Below are 16,878 nucleotides of genomic sequence, written 5' to 3' on the forward strand. Positions count from 1 at the left end.
TGAGATTCCCAGCTCAGTCCCTCAGTTTGAACCTCAAGAACTTAAAAATATATACTGCTGCTCTATGAAAAGTTTGGTTTCAGTACCTTGCTTCAGTCAAACAGTTCTTTGCATTTGCAGAAGATGAAAGTGATTCCCAAGTTATGAACCCAGGTGACATGAGGGATGATGATGTAAGAAAGTCTAAGAAGAATAAAAAATTTGCGTGAGGAGAAAGAAGTCATTTCCATCAGCTTAAGCTGCTGGTGAGTCTAGCCCTCAATGGGAAACTGGATTCAGCAAGATCAGGAACAGAAACACGGTCATGAGTCTGTCTACAGAGCTGTAGGCTAAACATAGAGCTTTCTAGTATTTTTAGGAAGAAAAGATGTGATAGGAAAAAAGAGAAAGATACTAAAAATTAGTGATGTGGGCAGAGAACTAAGAAAAAAACAGTGTCGCAAGTGTAAAGGAGGATTTCAAAGAAGTCCATTCCAAAACAAGAGAGGCGTTAAGGAGGATGCATCAAGGTTGTAGGTGCCCTTTGAAAGATGACTTGAGACATTGATAAGATCTGTTTGGAAAGATCCATCAATTTCAGAAAAGCATTTTCTCTCCCTAGCCCAGATGTGGATAGTAAGCACATATGTGGTCCAAAAGGTTTGATTCTTTTAGGCAATGCTTTCTCTGCTTGAAGCAACTCACATACATGAATATACCTATCTTGTAATTCCAGTGATGTGCCAATGACTACGTTCTCCCAAAGTTTTCTAACGAACGCCCATGCAAAAGCTATTTAATGGAATTTCTGGAGATACTTTCAAGAAACATAGTTATATTTTGAAGGTTGTTTCCGTAGTGCTAGATAAAAATAACGGCACAGACGCTTTTCAAAATAAATACTGTAACAATTAAAGTAGGCACACTGTAATTCCTCCTGATTAACTCAGAATGCTTGTAAGAAATTATTCTAGAGCATGCCTTTTTCTAACCTACTCTTTCTGTAGAACATACATGACTTTCACTTCACAAGATGAACAGAAGCCCAAGGAGATAACTATATTTTCCTTCTAGCTGCAGAAACATACTGCATAATTATTAAAGCCAAGTACTGTCAAGGATACTTTCTTTTGCGTACTACAATTCAGATGCGAGGAGGATTTTTCTGAGTTATACAAATACATCTTCTTTACCACCAACTAAGCTGTGCCCATGTGTTTCACCTAAATTCAGAACTGCAGATGAAGGAGAAGCTTTAAGAGTTCTGTTCTCACTGGGTGGTCACAGAAAACTGTTGTCGTGACTGCTATACCATTGCCACAAGTGTTTGTCACAGAAGTTCGTAGAAATTTTTTGGTGAAAACTGTCAAGCCAGCATTGCCAGTTTCCAAATTTTGAAAGCAGGACCACATCCAGAGTGTAAGTGGTATGTACGGGATGTATTCTGGAGAATGTAAGACAATATGTTATTTACAGAATAGTGAGCATTACAGGTGTTGAAGGGCAAATACAAGAACCTGAATTTTTATTTCATTTTCAAAATAAATGTAAACATTTGGTTAAAGACATTTCATAAAATACCCAGAATACATTTGCAATGGTAGGCAAAACAGAAAATGAAAATTTAAAATACTCTGAAAAGACACTTAATAGCAAGGTAAAACAGACACACCACCCCAGAAAAGTAAGTTCTACACCCAATGACCCAGTACCATGCTGCCAGTTACTTACTGCTATACATAGGAAAGTAAGTCTTCAAATTTCCTCAGAGGCCGTCAGCATAAGCCCAGAAGAATGAATGTTAATTACTCATCCCAAAAATATTAATTATTTTTAGTGAAAGTAATTTTCATGATGGGTCAAGAACTACAGCCTTGGGAAATTGAGTCCTCCTTTTATATATGTGTACACACACACACACACACACAGATAGATAGATACACAGCAGGTAGAGCACAGCCAGCTTTAGCTCTGCAGTATTGCTAAAAGTATCCAATCAGTTTTTAAATTCACTGTAGAACTGCTCATCTGTAGTAATGAATTCTGCAGTTTGCTTATATGCTGCATAGCCTAGTACTTTCTTTTGCTGAAGTTTTATGTAAGCTTGTGCTCTTTGATTAAAGGAAAGAAAGGAAAGGAGGAAAGAAGGAACTGAGGGAAAATAAGGAAGGACAGAAATTCCCAGGCAATGCTTTGTAAAATTTTACAAATTGGGAAAAATTGAATTCACTGATGCAAGAGCCACCACAAGTTCTTTGTTCAGGCTGAATTAAAAAAAAAAAAAAAAAGATTCAGGTGTTACCAGAACTGTGGCAGTAATTACATTTATTGTTTGAAAATACAAGTGCCTGCCTTGGATCTCAGCTGTGGAATTCAAAAATCAGGCATGAGTAAAAGGACCACTCATAAACATACCTCCATTCAGACCAAACCCTCCAATAGTTTTAACAAAGGAGAAAAAAATGACGGACTCTGCTGCATTCCCGGAGGCAAGCAAATCCAGGTTCTGGTGGACGACGGTGAATAGAGCTTTCCAAAACTGGGGATCCCTCACAGAGAATGAATGCCCTGCCAGCTGTTTCCTCATACTTCATTTGCAGAGCTCAAATGTGTGAATCTCTGTGGAGTTTGACTTGGCGGTATATCACAGGGAAAAAAGAAATCTTTCAAGCAACTAGACTCAGTGCCACACAGCTGTGCCCAAGCATGATGAAGTTCTCGTAAACCAAACAGTTCGGCAAGAAAAAGGTTTATCTCTGTAGGATAATTTGTTTTAATCTGTTAATTTATGCAAATCCAGTGTGCTGCTATCTTTTTAATATCTCCCATAAGGTTTTATTTAAAGTCTAGACATGCTCTACAGAGAGCATAAAATGCGTGGATCTCAAATCGCATTTTAAAACAAGAAGGTTTTAACAAGAGGGTCATTCTGGATGCAAATCTGACTCATGGTTTCTCAAACCCCGGGCAACAGCCAGCCTAAGACACATCACGTAGGCTGTCAGTCAGCCGCAGAGCAGCCTGTTTGGGAACCACGCGTTCAGCCCTGTACGGGCTCCGGCTGCCTGGACCTGGGCACCCACCAGCAGTGCCCTGAGCAACAGAACCAGCATTCCTCCCCGACCGCTGCTTCTCTCACCAGCTCCCTTGGGCAATAAGCGAGTGCCATGCATCGCAGCATCCTATTTTGTGAGATTGTTGGGGGCTCGTGGGGTGTTAGGGTGGTCTTCTTTTGAAAATTCTTCTTCCTTGGGGTTGCCTGAATGTGAATCTGTGTGAAGGCATGGTGGGAAAGGCAAACAGTACGTACTAGCAGGTCATGTTCTGTTTACCTCAGCCCAATATTTCTTTCTGTCTTACTACTACATCATTTCATACTTTTTTAATACGTCTGAGAGAATATATACAGAATATTGCAAAGACTTGTCACAAAGCACGCATATGTCAAGGAGCCATGTGGCAGGGAATGGCGGGGCCCCCTCAGGGGCTGCCAGGCAGGACTGCACCGGCCAGGGCTGGTCCCACCATCCCAGCCAGAAGCAGAGCAGGATGGGGGGCATGGTGGGCAGCTGGGGCCAGCACGTCTGCCCACTCTTCGCCGTCTGGACCGGCAGAATCCACGGCCGGGCACAGACCACTTAACTAACTATCCTCAGTCCGTAGTCTGGTAGGGCACGGGCAATTCTGGATCTCCCGTTTGCCTAACGCTTCCCCCCAGCCGAGCACGATTAGCATTGCCATCCTGGATTCCCCAGGACCATTTTTCCCCTGTTGTGCTTTAGCGCACGCATTTCTGAATCAACAGCCGAGCGATATTGCTTGGTCTTGCAATGCTGTTGTCTTTCTAGGTTTTTTCTTTAATGAACGACAGGGTTGTAGGAAATTCTGATGTTTATTCATTCACGAGAAGTTTCACACTGTATTTTCAAAGTAAGCTTTGGGAGCATAAAGTCTAGAGGCTCAAATAAGGAAAGCTAAATAAACATATTGTTTAAAAGAAAAAATTCCTCTATACGATTTTCCTGCAGGGTAACGACATTGCGCAAATTCATTGACACCAACTTCTAGGTCAGCTTGGGTCTGGAAGAAGTACAGCATTTTCAAGCCAAAGAGCCCCCGAGCCGGCAGATATCGCCAGTTGCCACACAGAGAGCCTGGGGTGCCTCCGTTTCCAGCCTTCGGCAGGGCAGGGCAGGCTCCCCGTGTGGTTTTTGTCGAGGCTCAGCTCCTCTTCCAGAGCTCAGGCAGGCTTCAGCGCGGGTGCAGGGCCGGGCTGGCCCCATCCGACGTCCTCCCGGCTGGAGCAACTGATTAACTTCTGATGAACACTCCAGACGAAGCTCGGGGTGGAAACCGCACCGTCAGGTCGGGTTCGCTCCTACTCCGTTGGGTTTAACGACCTACTCTGTTGCTGCAGGATCAGCTCCACGACATCTTCCCGGGGTGACGACGTCCACACAAGACGTCCCGCTCCGGAGATACCGTCCTCCAGCAGAAGCACTGGCGCGCCGGCCGGCCCTCCCAGCAGAACGCGCGGACGTTCCCTTGATCCCCTTCACCCCGAGTACCCCAACCACCACAAAGCGTGTCGGACCGCTGTGGGGTCTACCTGGTTTTGTTTTTTTAATTGTTCCAGGCCTTTTTTTGTTTTCTGAACCCCACCGTGCCGCCTGTTTCTGAGGGGACAGCTTCCGCTGGCGACGGTTTGCCTTCTCTGGGGGCGCGTGTGGGCGGGGGTTTGTTGTTTTTCTTTTTCTAAACCGGAGGCTCGCCGCCTGCCCAGCAGACCTCACCCCCGGCCGACGCTCGGCGTTACCAAAACGCCGGTGCCCGCCGCGGTGTTTACGGCTGAATGAGGGGCGAGGCCGAGGAGCGCTGCGTCAGAGCGGGGCGGGCGGTGGGCCGGGCCGGGCCGGGGGGTGGAGGCGGGGGGGGGCCGGCCGGCTGCCCTGCGTCCTCCCCGGGATGAGGGGGGGGGTGCCGGGCTCCGGCCGAGACCCCGCGGAGCGAGGCTGAGGTGAGCGGTACCCGCCGCCGTTCCCTCACGGGGAGCTAGGCCGGGGGGCTCGGGACCCGGAAGCAGAAGCGGGGCCGGGGAGGCGGCTGGATGGGAAGGAGCGGCGGCGGCGGCGGGCGGCGATGGGGGAGCAGCAGAGCTCGCTGAGCGCCCCGCGGCCGGTCGCCGCCGCCGCCGCTGAGGAGCCGCCGAGCCCGGCTGGGAGCCCGCGGGAGCCCGGCTCGGACGAGCCGCCAGAGGCGGTCCCGAACGGCGGGGAGGCAGGGCCGGGGCGAAGCGGGGAACCGCCGCCGAACGCCGAGCGGCGAGAGGACGAAGAGGAGGCGGCCGGGCCGGAGGAGCCGCCGGCCCTGACGGAGGAGGGGCCGGGGCCGGAGGGGGGCAACGGCCACCGCCACCCCCCGGGGCGGCCGCTGTACTGCACCGTCTACTGCGTGGAGAACGACCGGGCGGCGGCGGCGGCGGCGGCGGCCCTCGCCTCCCCCCGTGGCGGCGGCGGCGGCGGCCCAGGCGCGGAGCAGCCCCCGGCGAGTCGCGGGATGGCGTCGGGCGGAGACCGGCTGTCGGCGGGCGGCAGCGTCGAGGTGGTGGACCTGTACCTGCTGCCCGAGCCCTTCTCCGGGCTGATGGCGGGGGAGTTCGGGCCGCTGCTGGTGCTGAGCTGCCGCGTGTGCCTGGAGGAGAAGCCCATCAAGCCCCTGTCCTGCTGCAAGAAGGCGGTGTGCGAGGAGTGCCTCAAGCGGTACCTCAGCTCCCAGGTAGGGCCCGGCACGTCGTGCTTTGAGGGGGGGACACACGGCACACGGGGACTGCTGGGCTGTGGGGTCCCAGCTGCAGCCCACCCACCGTGCCGCCGCGGGTCCCGAGGCTTCGAGCGTCGCTCCGGGCCCGGCTCCGCGGCTTGAGCGCCTGGCGAGGTGAACTTTGGTGGGGTGGGAGCTCTTCCCCATCCTTTGGCAGCCGCCCGCCCGCGAGCTGCCGGTTCAGTGACCGCTCGTTCCCGTCTTTGGAAGGGTTTTCTCCCTGAATTCTCAAACTCTCGCTCTTAACGTGGCTGGCACCGGTTTCCTTTAAAGAGGAGCGCAGAGAACGGTGAGGAGCGCACAGAACGGTAAGGAACGGCGTTTGGGAACGTCAGCAGCCGCCTCTGAGGCGACTGGTGGAGTTAGGGGCCGGGGGGTTTTGGCCGCCGTCCCGCAGCCCCTGGCTTCGCCCCGCTCGACGCCTGTGCCGCCGCTTGCGCGTGCGGGCGTTGGGGATGCGCCCGCGATGCGGCCTCTTCCTCTGAGAATACGTCGCGTTTGGTATTACGCCAATTATGTAAGATTAAAATAGTGGAGGGGGGGAGTCCGTGCGACTGTTCGTGAAGAACCGCGGTTAAAACTGTAAACAAAAACTTCTTTGGGGGGAAAAAGGAAAACTCCAAAACACAACAACTTTTCCAGCCGGGGCAGATAGCTGCTCATCCAGGGTAGATCGCTACTCGTGTATAGGCTGCTTATATCTTCATCGCTGTTTTGTCTGTCAGAACTGCTGTTTCAAACCGAAACCAGCAGCTTGAAAGCAAAGCTCTGTCTTCCCTAGTGTTTTTAGTAGCTAGTTTTAGCATCACAAAACACTTGTGCATTGTTTCTGCCGAAGAGCAATGGGAGAAGTATGGGTATGTGGGAAAAACAAACAAACCCTTTGCTTACTACCTTCGTGTTTTTATTCAACAGAAACTTTTGGGCCGTGCTTGGTGGAGACATGCTGGCAGAATGGATTTTTATACCTGTTGGGGCTGGGAGCTGTGCAGGGGCAGTCTGTGCTCCCACTGGACTGCGTGCATAGGGACGGGATGGACGGCTACAGCTACCCCCACACACTATAAATAGTTATCAGGCTGTTCTGACCAGGGAACGTTTCACTGCTTGGAAATACCACGTGCTGGCTGAAGTGAAGCACGTGCTCCTTTCTGGGCATTGGTAGCCTACGTAGCATTTACTAGTGCTGGTAATGTTTGTTCTGGCTAATGGTAAACTCGCTAGCATTTTTATGGACCACCTTTGGTATGTTTAGATAACAGGGAAGGGCTTAACATGGGAACCGAAGGATGGGAGAAGTGGAGTTGTGTTTTGTATGTCTCCTGTAACGCTAAAATTCAGGAACACTTAATAAGCCTTCTCAAGACTTCATGGACGGAGCTGAGAGTGATTTGGTTTGTAGTTAAGTGGTGGACTGGAAGCATTCAGTAAGTTCTTAGAGTGTATTGCCAGTGCGTGTTTGTGCCACCTTCGTATTTGCCACTGAGGTCACGTGCCAGAATGTTGTCTTCCTTTGAAGCTGGAAATTGCAAAGCGGTGCGATGTCAGGGTGCTCTTCTCTAGCTTCTGCAGGTGCCTGAAGCTTACAGTGATCGGGTGGAAGTTACGTGATCCAGTAGCTAAAGCCATACTGAAGAACTCTCCTGCCTAGTTTAGGCTGGACTTCAGAAGGATGAACCAGCAGCTTGGTGGCTGAAACAGCTGGCTGGCCTGGGAGCCAGGTATGTGCCCCATGAAGTGGGTTTAGGTTGGCCAGCTGTTGGATGCGTATGCAGGGATGCCCTCTTCAAGGAAGCCGCTACTATTGCTGAGCACTCTGCAAAGCTTATCCCAGCAGCTGTCAAAAGGTCTGCTTGGCAGATAGCCATATGGGTACTTACTCCTGTACGTAAAAGATGGGGCAGGGATACAGATGCAGAGGAGGGGATGTCAGCAGCAGGGATACTGATCTTGAGGAGGGAGATTCACAGGGCACTTCTGTGGTCACGTTGTTACAGATGCTGTTACGACCAGGCAGAATTTTAGTTGCTTGATAAATTTGTTCAGGAAAAAAAGGAAACAAAATACCCTCAAGTAGCAGTCCAATGTGTTCTTTCCCTATCTTCCTTTTTTGAAAAGAACAAGAAGTGATGTATCTTTCCTATGTGCTGTGGAAGGACCCTGTGACTCATCCTGAGGAGAGAGAAAAGGCTTCTCCATGTCAGTTACATTAGAGGAATTTCTGGGAGGGATGAGTGGGAAGGCAGTATAGGATAGAAATAAAGTCACCTTTCATCTTTGAGACTTAGCACTTTGTGTAGCAAAGGAAAAAAAAAAAAAAAAAAAGAAAATTACCAAAAGTTCAAAAGGAGTAAATGTTGAAAAGCTGTTTGAAAAATTTAACAGATTTTTCAGTTTGGATACAGTCAGCTTGATTTAGGAACAGACCTGACATTGAAAACAAACAAAACCCACCAAAACCCCAAGCAGCAATACGCATCGCTTAGATCTGGTTTCCTTGTCAAGGAGTAGCAATCTGTGCCCTTTGCTTGAGAGGACACTGGCTGACTCTAAGTCTCTGGAGGAGTGGTCTTTCATGCTGAAAATGTGGAGTATGTTGGCAGAAGTATAAGGCTTAAAATAATTCATGTCGCCTTTAATGTCTGTGTGTGTTTCCCTGCCGAAGAAAGCTGGATTCTTGATGGTGGTTTCTTCGTGATTTCTGAAATGATGCTTAATGGAGTAGTAAAGTAAAAACCCTGCTAATGCACTCTGCCCTCTTCTATGCAAACATATAACAGCATCAAAAGTTCTGCCTTGGAGCCCTTTATAGATCAGAAAATCGACTGATGTTTTAGGCATTGTTGAAAAGAAGATTATCCAGATGAAAATACTCCAACTGCAGAGTTTGCTTGCAGTGTTACCGGCGTGCTGGAGAATGAGGGTAATTGATTTAGGAATGTCGCATCTGAAGGTCCTTAGAGGTCAAATCCAGTCTTTCTTATCACCAGCACCTTGCTGCATAATCCCTTTCAAAGATTTAATGGCTGGAGCAGAAGCTTAGCAGGCGAGCCTGGAGCACCCAGGCTGATCTGGAGCCTGACTTTTGGTAAATTGCGTAACTTTACCTCTGCCTCAATTTATCTATTTTTTTCACCTGGCCTAATACTTGCAGACCCCTCAGGGCTCTTCAGGGTCTGACCACCACCAATTTATCTACCATTCACAAAAAAAATTTCTATGACTTTATTCTCTCAGACTCAAAGAAATTGAGGGAGGGGTAGGGATGGGTGATGGATTACCACGAAAGAGGTTGTGGCTCTTGCACCTCGGGACCTGATGTGGGTCTCACAGAGCCTGGGTCAGGTCCCAACAAGCCCCATCTGTAGGAATCAATGCAGCCCAAAGCTGTTTGTTGTTACGCTGTTGTGGTTTAACCCCAGCCAGCAACTAAGCCCCACGCAGCTGCTCGCTTGTCCCCCCTCCCCCCCCCGCAGTGGGATGGGGGAGAGAATCGGAAGGGAAAAAGTGAGAAAACTTGTGGGCTGAGATAAAGACACTTTAATAGGTAAAGCAAAAGCTGCACGTGCAAACAAAGCAAAACCAGGAATTAATTCACCGCTTCCCATGGGCAGGCAGGTGTTCAGCCATCTCCAGGACAGCAGGGCTCCATCATGCCTAACGGTGACTTGGGAAGACAAACGCCATCACTCCGAATGTCCCCCCCTTCCTTCTTCTTCCCCCAGCTCTATATTACAGAGCATGACGTCCCATGGTCTGGGATGTCCCTTGGGTCAGTCGGGGTCAGCTGTCCCGGCTGTGTCCCCTCCAACCCCTTATGCCCCCCCAGCCTGCTCACTGGTGGGGTGGGGTGAGGAGCAGAACAGCCCTTGGCTCTGGGTAAGCCCTGCTCAGCAGGAACGAAAACATCCCTGTGCTATCAACACTGTTTCCAGCACAAATCCAAAACACAGCCCCATACCAGCTAGGGTGAAGAAACTTAACTCTATCCCAGCCAAAACCAGCGCATCTGCTTAATCATGAACATAAAATGGATGAGGCTGAAGAGTGTGAATGTTGGAAATGTCAGTGCTCTCCCAGGACCATGGTGCCCATGCAGGCTGTCTCCATGGGCTCTCAGGTATCTGCTAAGTGAGTTTGGGGTCAGAAGGGTGGAAGAACTGTTTCCCCTTTGGCTGGGAGCTGTGGGCTTCTGCACTCATGCATCCAGCATACAAACTGGGGATGGAGCAGGAAGGATCGGGGCACTCGATCTCACAGATGTAATATCGCATTCGGATCTCCTTCACTGCCCATCTTCTTCTCCATTTAACACAGCACCAAGACCGGGTTATTCCAGAAACTGTGCACACATAGGTTTGCTAAATGAGTGATTCACTTCCTAACCTCTCCCGGCTGCTTTTACGTCTGAGTCAGAGAGAGTATTTGCGCCTGCTTTTGCTTTTTGTCCATTTATGTGTCCGGGGTGGGGGTGGGGTTTGTTCAGAAATTTTCTTTAAAAATAAACAAATAGGTATGGGAAGAATTTTGATTTAAAAAGAGAGGGAGAAGACCTAAAGTTTAACTAGGTTTTTTATGTTTAACTTATCCCCGATTGGTAAAGAGGCTAAGGTTTATATGTGTTTTCTCATCTCCCTAATCTGTAAACCTGACAAGTGCTATTCAGAACAGCAATCTCGCTCCTTGCTTTTTAGCAAGTATTGACTAGACCAAAATAACATTTGCTGTTTCCTAACATCTATAAAGTACAATATGTTCTCTAATAAATATTTGAAGCTATATATGTATACATATAATTGTATCTATACTTGTTTCACTTTTCCTATAAAATGGCTGTAAAAGTTCTATAGAAACCTTGGTGATTTGAATGCCTGCTTTTTCTACGTGCAAATTAGGAAACTTGATAATCCAGTTTTGATCCTATGCTCATTAGTGATGCTTTCTTTTGTAAATCTTGTCATTCTCTTGGATCAGTCATTCTTATATTAAAGGACTTTGGGTGAGTTAATTTAAACAGCATACTATATTCTCGATCAGATATTATGGTGCTTTAATTATAGGAACTCTAATGAGATTAGTGGCCATGAGTAAATCAGACTGGATTGTTGGGGGCAGGGAGGGGTCTCATCCAGCAGCGTTTTGTGCATCGCTGGTTTTGGTGGGACTAAAATCCTGCTCTCCTCTCCTGAGCATGAAATGTAGAGATTGTCTTCCCTCTGCCTGGGACCGGTTAACCAGTCTTCCTCTCTCTGTGACCTGAGATCTTGTTTTTGCCCCCTTCCTTTTCTGTGCACAATCCCTTTCTGAAAGAGCTGGAGAAAAATGCAGCAGTCTGTTACAGTCAGGATTTCTGTGGGGAATGTGATTATAAAGCCACGTAGCGAAGAGGAGAATTTAGGAGCAGGCTGTGTTGCCTAAAACTAGTACTGGTTTGGAGCCCGAGGGACTTGACACCCGTGTGCCTCTTCAGGTGTCTGATGGTATCATATAAATGATACACCTTCAAAGCCGTAGTCTGGTTGCTGATGAAGACCAGCCAGCAGAAACGTAGGCACCGAGTGCTGAATCATCTGGTGGTTAATGAGCTGCTTGTGCCCTGAGTAAAACCAGAGCTCAGAAGGGCCAGTGTCATCCAGTGTGGGAGAAGCTCTGTGTCTGCAAGGGTTATTAATCCAAAAACGTGCTCTAACACTAGCGAGTGAGTTGCTAGGACGGCTGCAGACTGGCTACCAGGAGGTGACAGCAGGGTGAGCGGCCACCCTCCAGCTGACGTTGCAAGAACGCAGAAGTTTCCAAAGGAGGAAGAGAAGTGCAGAGGAGAAGAGAATATATTACCTGCTAGATTACAGGCTTTCTAAACCAAACCAGCCGCTTCAGCCGCTGTAAGGTGGCTATGCTCCTGAGTAGAAGGAGGAGGAGGAGGCAGATAGACCTGGTCCATCAGCTGTGAGCAACCCGTAAGCTGCAGGAGCACCTAAACCTCTTCACTGTCATTTTCAGCAAACAGCTTCTGAAAGTCTGTCCTGTTCTGATGTGTTGTATGCAGTGCCAGTGCCGAAGTGCTCCTGTGTAGCCAGCTGCCCGAGGGTTACTGTCACAGTTCAGGATGACACCCAAGTACCTTTAAGATTGTAGGCATTTGCCTTTAAAGTTGACTAGGCATATAGCTGGCTTTTAGTCCCTCTTGAATGCTTGTTGATGGATCCAGTTTGGGCCAAAACTTAAGTTTGGAACAAAATTTTACAAAATCAAGCATTGCTGGAAATACTTTTAAATGCTTTTTAAAGAAAACTAGTTTTGGGCAATGTTCTTGAATGATAATACTGCCTAGTTGTCCTAGTGTGTGTAGGCCTAGATACTCTGCCAACATACCACCGCTTAGTGTGGTATGTTTGTTCACTGTGTAGAAGTAGCTGCAAGCTTTCTCTACGTGGATAGCTATGACTTCCTCTTGTTTGGATAAGTCTTTGCCAGATGTAGAGCTGGAATATGTGGCCATCATTTCTTAGCCATGCTGTTATGAAGGGGGAAAAAGAGTGGCTGTTCTTCTTACAGGTAAGATTTCCATTACAACTCTGATCTGTAGGATCAGAGATGTCGGGCATAGAAAAGGTGGTGTCGCCTTTGAACAGTTGCAGGAAGGGTTTTGCTAATGGGGGGAAAGCCTGAATTCCTGGGGTGAGGATAAATGGTGTCATGAAATTGTTGAGAATGGTAGCAAGGGGTGATGGTAAATGGCGAGTCCTACAGCAGTGCCGTGAATTCGCTGGTGTTGATAGTAAAGCTGATTTTGAAGGTTAAAGACTTCCTACGAACGTGACATTGCAGTGGGAGATGAAGGAGAACTGGTTTTGTTTTAGCTTGGGTTGAAATCTAATTTTGAAAACGCAGAATTTCTGTGAAGCAGAAGCCTTCCTTGTCAGCTGCCTCCCGTAGCCAGCACGTTGCACCTTGCCAGTCTGTCGGTGGTGTTGGCGTCGGGGACCACGGGCAGGCTGACCTCCGGGCACAGGTATGGACTCAGCCCAGGGATTTTAAAGTGAAAAGAGTTGAAAACTGAACTGTCGAGGGTTGAATTGCCCCAACAGAGAGAAATGAAGGAGTTAAATGGAGGCTGGGAAGGCCTTCAGCTCACCTCTGTCTGCCCGTTCCTCCGTTTCTCCACCCAGAACAACTGTTCTTCCAGCTGCTCTGGGGCCTCTTGGCCCTTCATTCCTCTCTTCTTCTTGTACAAATATCTTGCTTCCTGCTGTCTAAACCAGCCAGGCTCGAGGAAAGTACGTATCTTACATGGCCAGGATGTAAGTACATTGTCAAAATGATTAAGAGTTCTAAGGGATGTAATTTCTTCAAAAGAATTTAGACTGGTGAAGAAAGGCATTACTTACCCACCCAGTTACGCTGGTTTATCTGTCTTCCAGTATGCTTTAGCTGCTTGCACTTAACGTTTCTCTTGCCTTTTTTTTTTAATACTTTCTTTACAAATTATATTTTAAAAAAAACCCCTCCTTGTCTATAGGATTTTATTAGCCAAGTACCTATGACATTTTCTAGTATAGAAAAGTGACAAATTTGTCCAGTGGTGAAGAGGCCATTAAACTTTGAGTCCATTTTTAAGTACTTGAAAAATTTTTGGTAAGGCAGAGAAATGAATTTTATTTGGAAGTTAATGTGAACATAAAAATAACAGCATTCCTTTTGAATAGCCAGTTCTTAAATGTATGTTTTTCTGCTATGGCACACATACATTTATTGTATAGGTAAATAAGCCTTGTGAGAGCAGTTGCTTAATGCAAGTGAAATAGGAAAAAAATAGGATGAAAAACAAATGCAAGACTTTACTCATAGAGAAGAAAACTGTATGGATTTCAGTGCAGAAGGTCTGAAGTTTAACAGTAGTTTAAGCCAGATTTGGAACTGAACCTGCAATGGCTAAGAGTCCACATTTACTGTAGTAGCTACCTCGCTGCTTCACTTTCAGATCGGTGTATATTTTCATTGACAAGCTTGTTGGCATGTATGGTTGCTCCAGTTTATTTAGGTAACTGTGAGAAAGGCCGTGTGCTTCCTAGATTACAATTTCATGAAAAGAAATAAAGACATTTTTAAAGGTATCCTACTTCCTTCTCCTTACCAGCTTGCTAGCAGACTGTAGTGCACTTCTAAAACTGCAAATGTCTCTTTTATAAGGAGTATCAGATTGAAAAAATACTAAAAGTACCTTTCCCCTTCTGTGGACTTCCCCCCCCCCCCCCCAGTGGTGTTTTTAATAAGTACAGTACAAACTGTATTGGATATTGTAGTGGAAAATAGAAGGGGCAAAGTTTAGCTTTCTCAAGCGTAGTCATGCCGATGCCATTGTGTATTCTTTTCTACCACTGCCATGATATGAATGGCAGCAAAGGCGGTTGCCTCTCTAGTTTAATTGATTTGGCTCCCTGATCTCGTAGGAATGGTGGTGTATCACCTCGGGGGTGTAGGATGGGGATCTGAGTGACCCCGTCCCTTTAGGTTGTAGGAAAGGGAAGTCCTATCCAAACTGTTTCAGCGGTGATGTGGCTCTGTGGGGTTGCTCACACAATGCAAGGAAGGAAGAAGAGCGAGAAGAAGATTGCCAGGGTGGGAAGAGCTTGATGGTTTTGTCAGAATCGGTTTGCCCCAGAAGGCGGGCTTGCTTAGGGTAAGCTTTCATAAAACAAAAGGGAATCATGAGGACTGGTGGCCTCCGTGTATAAGGTGGATCTTTGGCCTCTGTTTAAACCTGCAGCTGAATACTGGCCAGTTACTCTGGTAGTTGGTAGCCAGAAAGGGAAGTGGGACTAGCTCTATTTCTGGTTTGCTATTGGGTAGGGGCGGGCAGGAAATAAATCTAACCTTAAAAACGGGGCAAAAAAAAAAGTAATGGATTTTAAACACAGTTTAAAGTATAGAACTTCCAGGAAAATAAACGGGCTAGTGTTTTACTGGACTGCTGGAAGACTTTTATACCCCATAGGCAGCAGAGGGGGTGGAATAGGTGGGTGCAGCGTGCCGTCTGTGACACCATTCAGAGATGCCGTGAGAGGTGCCGCTTTCCTGAACAAGCAAAAAGAAGTGCTTCACTATTGTTGGTACTATTGCTGCTGTATGGGGGCAAAGAAATAGTGGGGGAGGGCTTCTTAAAGCTTTCAGCTATTTTAGTGCTGCTCGCTGTGTGAGTGCGCTGTGGGGAGAGGGCACCTTGTGCCTTTTCATTCCAGCACACCTGTGCAGTGCCAGGTATAATTAGTCTGCTTCTAAGTACTCCTTTAGAGACCTTACGGAAGCAAGTATGTGAACTGCTCAGTGCTTTTTCAAGTGCACAGGCAGCTCAGTTATGCAATAGCTTGGAAACTCTGCTTAGTTAACTTTACGGTATTAGCGTGCAGCTTAAAAAGGGGAAAGAATGTGCAACTTAAAAGTTTTTCGGAATGGACGGATCCACAAAAGAGCAAACGTGCCCCATCTTATTTAGGTGCCGAGTCTTGCATACCAACCGCAAAATGTAGATGTTGGCATCCCAGGCAGAATTGTGGTGGTGTTAGTATATTTTATTGTGGTGAGCTAATCCTGCTCGGATTAAGGCAGAAAGTCAGTTGTAAAACACTGGAGTTCTGTCTAAATGTTGTTGCTGTTGGATACTTAAGGGTATTGACATATACATGGCCACTTAGACCTCGGAGAGGCTGAAGTGAAATACATTATTAAGATCTGGATATTTCAAAGTATGCACATATCTGTGGTCCCCATTTTCCTTACACAGGGGCAGTAGAAATTAAGCAACCTCAGAATTTTACACCCATTTTTAAAATGGAAATTAGATTCAGCCTTGCTTCTGTTGTATTTCTCAGTAACGCTTAAAGAGTAATTTTCAAACTTCTGAAGATGCCCATTCTTTCCAGGCATTATCTGGAGTTGTAACTTTATTTTAAATTACTAGCATCTTCCCAGCCTCTAAGATTTAAACCTTCCTTTCAGTGAGTTGTGACTATTACTGATGGACATTGCTGAGTGCTTTTGCCTCAGTGAAGTAGCTATTTCGTGTGAAGGCTTGATTAGTCATTCTTTTTATGAGAGTAACTCAGCAAATCCTGGCTGAAGTGTCCCAGGGTGTAATGCTTCATGAGGACCTCACTCAAGCCAAGACAGGTAGTCAGACAAGGCCAAGCCATCGCTTCTGGTAAATTAAGGATCTAAAATGAGTTCTGGATCTCACTCTTTCTCTTACTATATCAAGAAAAGCAGACCTGGTCTAAAGCTGAAAGTCTACTGTCATTTTAGCTAGCAGTGCTGCTCACCCCAGCCTGCAGCTTGTTACCTACCATTTTTGCATCATCTGATCCACCAGCAGAAAAAAAACCAGTCTGGTTTAAAAGTAACCTTTCACAAGCATTTTTTTGCTTCTTTTTTTTTTTCCCCCCTGTCTTATCCAGTTCCTAATTGTCTCATGGACAGCGTGCAAATGTTTATTCCACCACAAGGTGGTACTGAATAAAGTGTCCATGGCTAAGCAGGGCCATTTATTTTGGCAACTGTGATGGCCTGTCAGAACAAAATGATTGAAAAGGCAGCGCGAGGAAAGGGGACAGAACGTGTTCAAGATGACGGCACGTGGAAGTTTTCATTGGAGCCTGATGAAATCAAACGTGCAATTTGGTCCTGTTGCTGCATTGTTTCCTCTTTCACAATCCGGACAGAAGTCACGGCTTGTCCAGCACCCGAAGGTGCATCTGCACCCGCAGCTCTTGGACCGGCGTGGTGGCACGGTCCGGAGCGTTTCTGTGAGCCGCTTGCAGCGCTGAGGTTCCCAGTTCAGCCCAGGCTGATACCCACTAGTCCTGTCTCTGCTGCCTGTGGCATCATTAAATAAGAAACTCTCACCTAGCTGGAATTTTAAAGCATCCCCAAGTGTTTTATAACATAGAACAGATTATTCCTAAGGCAGTTTTACAAGTGAAGTTTTTCATGTGAATATTCTTGCAGATGAGGAACCTCTTTTTTTGATCTTGCTTGTTTCAAGAGCTTTAGTTTGCTGCAGCCAAGCAGTGCCAAGTATGATCA

General features: G+C 47.2%; 1 protein-coding gene across 3 annotated transcripts in view; it reads left to right on the forward strand.

Moving 5' to 3' along the window:
* Positions 1–4,925: 4,925 nt before the first annotated feature.
* RNF217 (ring finger protein 217) overlaps positions 4,926–16,878 on the forward strand; it is a 60,991-nt gene continuing 49,038 nt past the window's right edge. The window contains exon 1 of one of the 3 annotated variants that reach the window (XM_069805168.1): positions 4,926–5,754. In XM_069805168.1, the coding sequence (XP_069661269.1) occupies positions 5,119–5,754 (636 nt within the window). In that variant the 5' untranslated portion in view covers positions 4,926–5,118. The remainder of the gene's footprint in view (positions 5,755–16,878) is intronic. The other 2 variants (XM_069805167.1, XM_069805166.1) reach the window with 2 other exon arrangements.

This window comes from Haliaeetus albicilla, chromosome 17, assembly GCF_947461875.1.
Source record: "Haliaeetus albicilla chromosome 17, bHalAlb1.1, whole genome shotgun sequence".
Lineage (NCBI taxonomy): Eukaryota > Metazoa > Chordata > Aves > Accipitriformes > Accipitridae > Haliaeetus > Haliaeetus albicilla.